Source organism: Pimephales promelas, chromosome 4, assembly GCF_988280905.1.
Source record: "Pimephales promelas chromosome 4, fPimPro1.hap1.1, whole genome shotgun sequence".
Taxonomy (NCBI): domain Eukaryota; kingdom Metazoa; phylum Chordata; class Actinopteri; order Cypriniformes; family Leuciscidae; genus Pimephales; species Pimephales promelas.
The window spans coordinates 45,827,599-45,837,433 of NC_142772.1; the positions used below are offsets into that span (position 1 = coordinate 45,827,599).

A 9,835-nucleotide genomic window follows, 5' to 3' on the forward strand; every position below is an offset into this window, starting at 1 on the left:
TAACGATGTCTTTAATGACTTTTCGAGGACAGCAAGAGCCAGTCCCTCAAGAAGCCTATGGACTGTATGCAGGAGCGATCTTAATATCTTAAATATCTTAATTTGTGTTCCGAAGATGAACGAAGATCTTACGGGGTTTGAACAACATGAGGGTGAGTAAATACTGACAGAATTTTCATTTTTGGGTGAACTAACCCTTTAATAAGAAGAAACTTTATGAAGACAGTTTACTTCGTGTATACAGACAGGAGCCATCTTAGAAAATAGTCTCGATAAGTCGATCCCCGAACGCGGTTCATACAGTTCAGAAGTTCGCTGAGCTTCATACAGCTCAGATCACTCAGCACGTCGTTCGTGGTTTGACTTATCGAGACTATTTTTTAAGATGACTCCTGTCTGTATACGTGAAGTGAACTGTCTTCATAAAGTATCTTCTTATTAAACGGTCTGTACACTTACAAAGTTCTCAATGCTTCGTTTTGTATGTATGGAGCCTCATTATGTTACTGTGTTAGTGTGGGGCTATTTTGAGCCTTGTTAGTGGTATAAACTAGCGATTTATTTTACTTAGTCAATGCCCCCAGTAATAGCATTATACGCTAAACTGTTTTTAGAGATTAAACTCTTTACAATCGATTATCATGAAAACAAATCTCAGAGAACGGTTGACTATGTACCGATATTTTATTAGACCAAAGGTTCATTGTTCGCCGGAGTTCTCCTTTAAAGGGATACTTCAGGATTTAGCATTAAGCTTTGTATTAGTAGAAAACCTGTAGTATTTTCGAATTACCATTCTTTCCACCCTCATATCCCCCTGAGACGAGAGATTTATGTATTTTTTTGTCTGGAAAAAATCCTCCGATGACGCAAAAATCGTCATTTTGCATCATCCAAGGATTTTTTTGGCCAGAGGCTAAAGTCTACAGTCAGTAGTAGGGTCTGTCTCGCATGTTATCAACCCGCCCATAGAGGGCGATCTCACTCACAGAATGAACACATAGTGTCGGCCATCTTTTTTTAGAAGCTAAGCTAGCAGACTCTTGTTCTGTGGAGAAAGCCGAGTAGTAGGGGTTTCCCGGACATGTCCGGCTGTTAATGTCCGGGATTCAGCTTTTGCTTTCTGCAGTCGCCATTCATTGTTTACATGCACAGCTTTTGTTTCAATTCTGATTGGTGAATCTGAATGTAGTGTTTACATGAGCGCTAAACAAGTGATCGGTTGATGTGCGTTTTAACATTGCTAAGAAATTCCCGCTCCTCCGTGAGAGATACGAGACCGGTGCGTCTCACAGGTGTCGCTCATCGGTAATCAGGCCACCGGCCTCGCGCCGTTCTCCCGCGGCCCTCACTCGTCCCGCTCGCCACAGGAAACATGATGAATGGCGACTGTAGAACGCAAAAGCCCAATCCCGGACATTTTGGGCGATCTCGAAACACATTTTCGGGGCAGACTCATCACGGAGACTCTCTAGTAGCCTAGACTTGTTGTTTAACTACTGCGCTTTGTTACCGCTAGGCGTGGCCTCCTAGGGCAGCAAAGCAAGTGCATTCTGGGAGTTGTTGTCTTTCATCCACATAAGCCAAAATACATTTTCTGGCTTTTCTCAGTCTAGAAAGCTCCAAATTCAAAAATTTCTTCTACATAAATGACCCATTTTAAATAGACATTCATCTTTCCAGAGGTGAAGTATCCATTTAACTACTGTATGCTGTTCTGAACTGTGAGATCTCCCTCTCTTTAGTGTCCTGAAGGCTGTGTGACTGATATGAAGCATCGAGAAGTGCAGTGCATCGACACTCAGAGCGGACGTCCATTGAGGCCGTTTCACTGTCAGGCTCTTTCACACAAACCCCCCAGCAGTCTCCCCTGCACCAGCCGGCCCTGCCTGCAGTGGACCTACTCGCCCTGGGGAGAGGTACCAAACTGAGGATTTCAATACTTATGTTACATTGCTAGATAAGGCATGTGACAACAGTATCAACATTTCATATCATGATAACTGCTGAAGCTTTATTCAATTAAGTTACAAACTGTAAGAGTTCAATAACTTTTTTTCTTATAACAATTTATTTTTTACATTTGAATACAATTAAACAACACTAAGTTATTATTATTAAGTATTTTCACTCCCCATCTAGGGCATGTTTTAGTTTCCAAAACGATGTGGTAGCAAGAGGTAAAAACGATATAAATACTGTTCGTTTTCTCACACAAACCTTAGGCCATCAATGTGTACTTCCATTTACGAGTCATTAAATCATGTTTAATTTGGACTTTTCTGTGCATGCTCTTTGAGGTGGTGACCATAGACCTCTCAATTTTATGACTGACAGACAAGAACGGTTTGACCTAAAAATATCAAAATTGAAACTATTGCGGAAACAAAGACACCTACACATCGTGCATTATAATTGTTACATTTTAACAACAGCTAGCCATGGATTATCCTTTGCATAAAGAATTATTCACTGTATTTTGAAGTGCCCACAGTAACATTACCATGCATGTTCATGCACAATGTTATTATGATATATTATACCACCATATATTGGTAACGCTTCCTTTTACAGTCCAGTTACCCATGTAAATACTATGTACTTATTTTAGTAACTACAACTGGGTAATAACTAGTACTAACCCTGAACCTACTCCTGTTTCATGTACGTACCTTATATTAGCCAGTACTTTCTAGGTAAGTACACTGTAAGTACTGTACTGTAAAAGGAAGCGTTATCCATATATCAACACATCTAGATAAATGTTCTTCATCTGTGATTGACAGTGCTCTAAAAGTTGTGGGCAGGGAGTGAAGGAAAGGCTTGTGCACTGCCCCGAGTATCAGCGCTGTAACGTCACGCTCAAACCCCCCAGCACCGAGTCCTGTCGTCTGCAGCCCTGCACCGCCTGGGAGACTGAAGCCTGGGCTCCGGTAAAAACACTGCACAGACCTCACTCTTCATTCAAGAAAAGAGTACATGTGGAGTTTGGCTTCAGATCTTGATGAATGCAATGTGTTGATGCACTATTAGTAATATTATAAGGTTTTAATTAATGCTTTAATTCAGCATGGGTGCATTAAAAAACACACAACAAATTCCTTGGTGAATAAAGCTGAAATATATGATGAAATATATGATGAATCTACATGATGAATATATATATATATATATATATATCCACAAGTTTCCTACGCCCCATGAGGCCTTGCGTCAAAAGTGGGCGCGACTTCCGGTTGGAAGTAAACAAAGCACGATTTGACATGCTTGACACTCGTTCATTCAACAGTTGACAGTCATTCAAGTTATAGCGATCCAAACTAGCTAACGATGTGGGAACACAACCTCAACGAAATTCAAAAAGGTGAAATAACAGTACCTTTACCCTCCGCAGTAGTATTATAATAACATTATTAATAATCAATACTCATCAAGGCATGGTGACAGACAGTTGTGCGAGCTGACAAACAATTAAAATAAAAAATACACACTTAGTCATTGTGCTTTGGAGTTTATTCAAAATTATAAATGAATGTGCTACTTGAATACATTAACTGGCACATTTGGTATTCTGTCAACACAGGCTTTGATCCTGAGTTTAGGTGCAACATCAGTAGAGAACAGCCAAACACATGCTGATAAAAGTTTATAGAATATTAAGAATTTAAACAAATGTACACAGGAAGATTCGTCGGCTTTTGGGAGGTGATGGAAACTACAGTCGTTGGCAGGATCAGAGACGCTGGCAGGAGCACTCTGATTTTGTTTTCAGCTTATGTTCAAAACAATCACGTTTAAGCCACTGAACTAGTTTAGTCCGGTTATACATACAACCGCGAACAGCACATGTTGTCCATGAGCTCCGTAACGACATCTCTCATAAAGATTTGCGTCTTTAAATAGTAAAATAATTCTCCGAAAAACAGCTAGCCTCTTTGCTAACTAACACACAAAATACCATTGGAATGCTACTTCCGCCGCCTCACCGGAAGTTTCACCCACTTTATTTTTTACAGGAGCGCCCCTCGGAAACTTGTGGATATATACGTATATATATATGATGAATCTAATTGAAATAAATTCTGCTCTAAAAATATGAAGCACAGCTTTTTCATCAATAATAATTATAAGAAATGTTTCATGAGCAGAAAATCAGCATATTATAATCATTTCTGAAGGATCTTGTGAGTTATGATGCTGAAAATTCAGATTTAATCACAGTAATAAATTACATTTTAAAATATATCTACATAGAAAATAGTAATTTTAAGTTGTAATAATATTTTACAGTAAAACTGTTTTTACTGTAATTTTATTTAAAAAAAAAAATGCAGCCTTGGTGAGAATAAGAGACTTTAGTGACACTTTACTATAAGGTTCCTTTTGTTAACATTAGTTAATTTATTTGCAATCCATGATTTGCGACTTGTTATTCCTAGTCTGAAGTACGTGCTATTTATGATCATGTGGGTGGGACTTTGTTAGTCTAGAGAGTATTTTATTGGACAAAAGTTGGCATATGTCCCTCCCTGTGCATCCATGATGTCATCACGGTTTTTATTGATTGACAGTGCTCCAGAAGTTGTGGTGGAGGGGTTCAGAAGAGATCGGTGAGGTGCGTGAACCAGGAATCCGGGGAGGAAGAAAAGACGTCACTGTGTGCACATAACAATAAACCTGACAGTGTGAAGAACTGCAACCCAGAGGAGTGTAAAACTGATTTAGGTAAACTCAGTTATCTAATATCCCGTCCTGTTTACATAAAGTGGCCCCTAAATGTATTTGGACACTTAAAGGAGTAGTTGACTGATAATTTACTCACCCCCATGTCATCCAAGATGTCCATGTCTTTCTTTCTTCAGTCAAAAAGAAATTAAGGTTTTTGATGAAAACATTCCAGGATTTTCTCCATATAATGGACTTCAATGGGAACCAAATGGTTCAAGGTCCAAATGAGAGTTTCAGTGCATCTCAATGCTTTTTTCGAGTCATTTGGTTCATTCAACGAACAAAACGATTCATTTTGATGAATTATCAGCAAAAGTTTTTTTAAAAGTGAACTACTTGTATATCAAACAAATACTGCAAGATATTCCCTTCACTCTTATTTTCTCTACTCAGTGTCTTTTAATCAGCTGGTGTTTTGTTGATTTTTATTGGATGTATGAAGTCAGTTTTTCTCAAACAAGTTCCCAAACAGAGGAACCACAGGTTTAGTTAATTACATGAACTATCAGCATGATCCGCTAACACTGGCCACGTATACACTGCAGTTAAAGGCTTTCTATTGAAAACAAGACCTAAATATTGAGACCTGCATCTGCCTACTTTATTAACTCCATAAACTGGATCGCTTTATGAGCCAAGCGTTAACAAGTCTCAAAACGTGTATAATAAGTGTACATGGCAACACTTCAAGGCTTACAAACATAAACAAAACATGATGCCTCCGTAGTCTGTGGTTTATTTAAAATTACACAACACAAGTCTTTAGTTGCTGTGGTATTAATTTTCAGCCAAAAAAAATAGCTAATAACAATCACAAAAGACTCCAGAACATTGCTATGGTTACTACTATCTATCATCTGTCATTTTTGTTCAGTACACACGATGCGCTCGAGATTCAGTCCTCTATTCATTCTCATGTTTGGTTTGATTAAAATGAACCAATTGTTCTGTTAGTGTGGTTTATTTAAATAAGTGTGTCACCACACAAGCGGTCCTAGACACTGAAAAGATTACCGCAGTTACCGTTGAGTCGCGCTAGCCTAGCACCGGCGAACTATGCAATTTGAACGACTGGATGAAAATTTTTGAAAACTGTCTCCACTGATAAATAACACTAAAGGCCCGTACACACCGGGACGAATATCAGCGCGCGTTATTCATCAGCGTTTTTCAACGCGTTTTTTGTGTTCACACCCAAGCGTTTTTCGCTGACCGATGAGCCGAGTGAACATGCAAATTCATTCCTTGACATTAGATGGCGCTTAATGTAAAACAGAAATAATAATAGAATACTATACTAGGGTGATCATGTTTTATTATGACAGATAGAAAAAAACGAATGAAATAATGATAGAAATGTCTTCTGTATTAGAAAAATAAATATATAAATAACTAAACGAAATGCTTCCAAATGTAAAAAAAAATAGCTCTCACAAACTTACAAAAACGAACTAACAAAATCTATTTATATCTTTAGTTTTCATTCTCTTTATCTTGTTTTTCTTCCTCGTCCACCTTGTTTGCCCATCTATATTTTGCTGTAGAACTGATCTTTCATCTTTCCCAGCAGTTTTTGTTTGAAAACCAGGACATTTTCATCACTTAAAAACAGTCAGGACAGGACGTGGAAACAGGACATGTGTAACGCAAAGTTGAGATGTTGCCCAGAGATAAAAACATAGCACTAGTTGTCGGATGAACAGATGCACGAGAGACGAGAGTTGTCTAGAGTTGAATCTAACTGACATTATGCACACTATGCGCAGTTCTCATCTCAACTCAGATTTCTATAAAGCACAAAGTGACCGTTTTACACATGTCCCGGGAAAACAGGACTGTTGGTCACCCTATACTATACTATTATTACAGAAATACTAATATAAATATTATCTTATAGCTCTTTGTGCTCCGAGACCGGCAGCTCAACATTCATCTTGCCCATAGGTATCTTATCTCTTCTTCGCCGTATGTGTGCTCGGCAAGACCGTTTTGTGTTTGAGCGCCCTCAAGTTGTGTTTTACTGTAACTTCAGAAGTACCAGACACGTGAGCAAACCCGCCAATCTCGTTGGTCGGATAGGTTTTGACGCGGCGCGTCAAACCAAAAAAAACAAAAACGAACCCGAGGCGTTTTTTTTAAAAAAATGACGCTTTTACGCGTGGCGTTTTTCGCGTCGGTGTGAACACTCACATTGGCGCCCATTGTTTAGTCACGAGGCGTTAAACGTCGACGAATAACGCGCGCGAAATTCGTCCCGGTGTGAACAGGCCTTAAGGCTAACTTAAAAATGAGGCCCGAAGTCCAAAATCCTGAACCACCCAAATTTAATATTTTTGTTGTTGTTTTTCTTCTTCTCTACTTTGCAGGTCTGGTTTGCAAGAAAAACAGCATGTCGACACGTTTCTGTGAGAAGCTCAAGCTGCTGGGTCGCTGCTCCCTGCGCTCCATCCGCAAGCAGTGTTGTGTCACTTGTATGATGTAACACTTGCAGAGGTCAGGTTTGGGTCATCTCATCAAACTACTGGACTTGCTGCAGGCAGGGTTCACGGTGCTCTAGAAATGCAGACGTCCCTCTCAAATATATGAAAATACGAGGTTTTTACTTGAACAAAGAATCCTGGGCATGTTTCCTTCCATTTTTTTTTTCAAAGTGCATCCGGACACATCAAGCTTTAGTTACAGGATTCATCATCAGTTAGACAGGTAACCTATAAATTGTTTTTTGCACTCATTCTTTTAAACCCAAAAAGGTGTGTTTTGACAGGTTTGAACACATACAGTAGTAAGACAAAACCATTATGTAAACACCATGGATCAGTTGAAACTGCCATGAAGGGAGCAAACCTTTTGCACGTACAGACTAATATTCAGGTTATTCATTAAAAACAGTAGTTTTTATCTGATGTGTCCACTGTCTGACCATTTTATCTGATGTGACCACTGTCTGACCATTTCACAAGATGTAAACAACACTGGTCCAGAGGCACTTCCTGTTTCAGTTTTTTAACACTACATAAAAGCTGGGATAAAATACAACCAACAGAACATTTAACACTGAATCAAAAAGTTCAACAAACATCTTTAAGATGTTTTCTTTACATGTGAAATAAAGAAAACAGTTACAAACTGAAACAGGAAGTGCTTCTGGACCATTGTTGTTTACATCTTGTAAAATGGTCTATAAGGGGAACATGTTTTCCATTGTTTTTCTACGTAAACACAAGCTGAAAGGATGGGTTTAACCTTTGCGTTCGCATCTCACTCATGACACGCCATTGTAAAAATGCTCCTCTCAAGTTAAAAGTAGTTCAACTTTTTCAAAAAAACTAGATTTTTTTAAGCATTTAACCGCAAAAACGTGTTTTGTGTGAACCAGCCCTAAATGTGCAGTTCTTAAATGAGTGTACTTTTTAACTTATTTTGCACAAACCTAAAGTTAATACAGGGTTTCCGCGGGTTTAATGAATGTGAATTTAAAGGAGTAGTTCACTTTTCCGAAAACTTTTGCTGATGCGCGTTCCTGACCCTCCTGTTCCTGACCCTCGTTCATCAAAATGAACAAATCTTTTTCCAAGTCAATTCGTTCAATTCATTCGTTGAATGAACCAAATAACTTGGAATAAGATTTGTTCATTTTGAACATGAGAGTCACAAACGTGCATCACAGAACAGAGCAAGGCGAGCATTTGAGCTTATAAAACATAAACTTTGTTATATATTTATTAAATGAGTGATCATTTCGCTTGATAAGACCCTTATTCATCGTCTGGAATTGTTTAAAGCCCTTTGAATAGTTTGCAGTTTGCACTGAAAGTGTCTTTTGGACCTTGAACCGTTTGGTTCCCATTGAAGTCCATTATATGGAGAAAATTCTGGAATGTTTTCATCCAAAACCTTAATTTCTTTTCGACCGAAGAAAGACAGACGTGGACATCTTGGATAACATGGGGGTGAGTAAATTATCAGCAAAAGATTTTTCAAAAGTGAACTAGTTCTTTAAGAAGAAAAGTATTTTTAAGACTAAGTAAAGAAAATTTAAGGAATAAATCAAGGAACACAATACGCCAATATGTTTTCTACAGGAGAAACACACTGAGTTTTATTAGCAACACTTCAGAGTTTGAAAATACAACAGATATCAGACATTACTTTTTAATTTATAACCTGTGCCCTCAACCATCTAGAATATGGAAATTCTTCTTCATATTTTTGTCTTTTTCCGGTGCAAATGTTTTAAGATATATCAAGATGCATTTACTGGAGCAAAATGACAAAATAAGATTTAAGGCCTTCATTTGTGTAAGCGCAAATCGAGACCTTTTTAAGATCCACAGAAACCCTGTAATACAATAATTTGTGAATGTGTGAATCAGTTTTTAACAGATTAACCCAAAATGTTGGGGTTTGTTTTGTATATTTGCAAAAATTGCTTCACCAAGCAAATAACATCACTAACATCTCCACATAAACTGAGAATTTTAACACTTTTTTTTTTCCTCTGCTACTTTTGTTGATTATTCATTTTCATTCGGTGAATACCGTCATAAAAGCTTTTCATTTAAGCTGTTTATTTTTCCTGCTATAAACAAAAGATTCATAATTCTAAATGCACCAAAAAGTAACAAAAATGCAAGAAGCAAGTAACATGCTGTTTTAAAAGAAGAGAAATGGTACTTTAAGCAGTATATTGGGTTTATAAAAGATTTTGGTCTAGTTTAGTTTCCATACAACTATTGTTATTTAAAAAATAAATAATAATTCCTAACAAAACACACCCATAACTAGATTTTTTATAAGTTGTTACACAGAATATAAGATAGATTTGGGTTATCTGCACTGTATTTGTGGTAGTTCATGTATTTTAGTTACAGTCATATGGATCAAACGTGAATATTGTATTCGTGTGGCTCATGGGAGCCTTGTGGTGCTGTAAACTGTTGGTGCTCTGTGTGCTTGTGAAGATTCAAGCGTTTAAGGCATTGTTAACAAGTTAAATGCACATTACACTGATGATGGAGGTGTTGCAGGTCAATCCTCTTGAACGTTTTATACTGCTCATCTGTACTGCTGATATGACCATCAATAAATGCAGTCAGGATGCGTGCAA

General features: G+C 37.8%; 1 protein-coding gene across 1 annotated transcript in view; it reads left to right on the top strand.

Moving 5' to 3' along the window:
• Positions 1–9,835, top strand: part of adamts12 (ADAM metallopeptidase with thrombospondin type 1 motif, 12) — a 44,344-nt gene extending 34,509 nt beyond the window's left edge. Inside the window, exons 22-25 of the mRNA XM_089130590.1 lie at positions 1,746–1,919; positions 2,787–2,933; positions 4,572–4,725; positions 7,095–9,835. Of these exons, the coding sequence (XP_088986716.1) occupies positions 1,746–1,919; positions 2,787–2,933; positions 4,572–4,725; positions 7,095–7,210 (591 nt within the window). The 3' untranslated portion in view covers positions 7,211–9,835. The remainder of the gene's footprint in view (positions 1–1,745; positions 1,920–2,786; positions 2,934–4,571; positions 4,726–7,094) is intronic.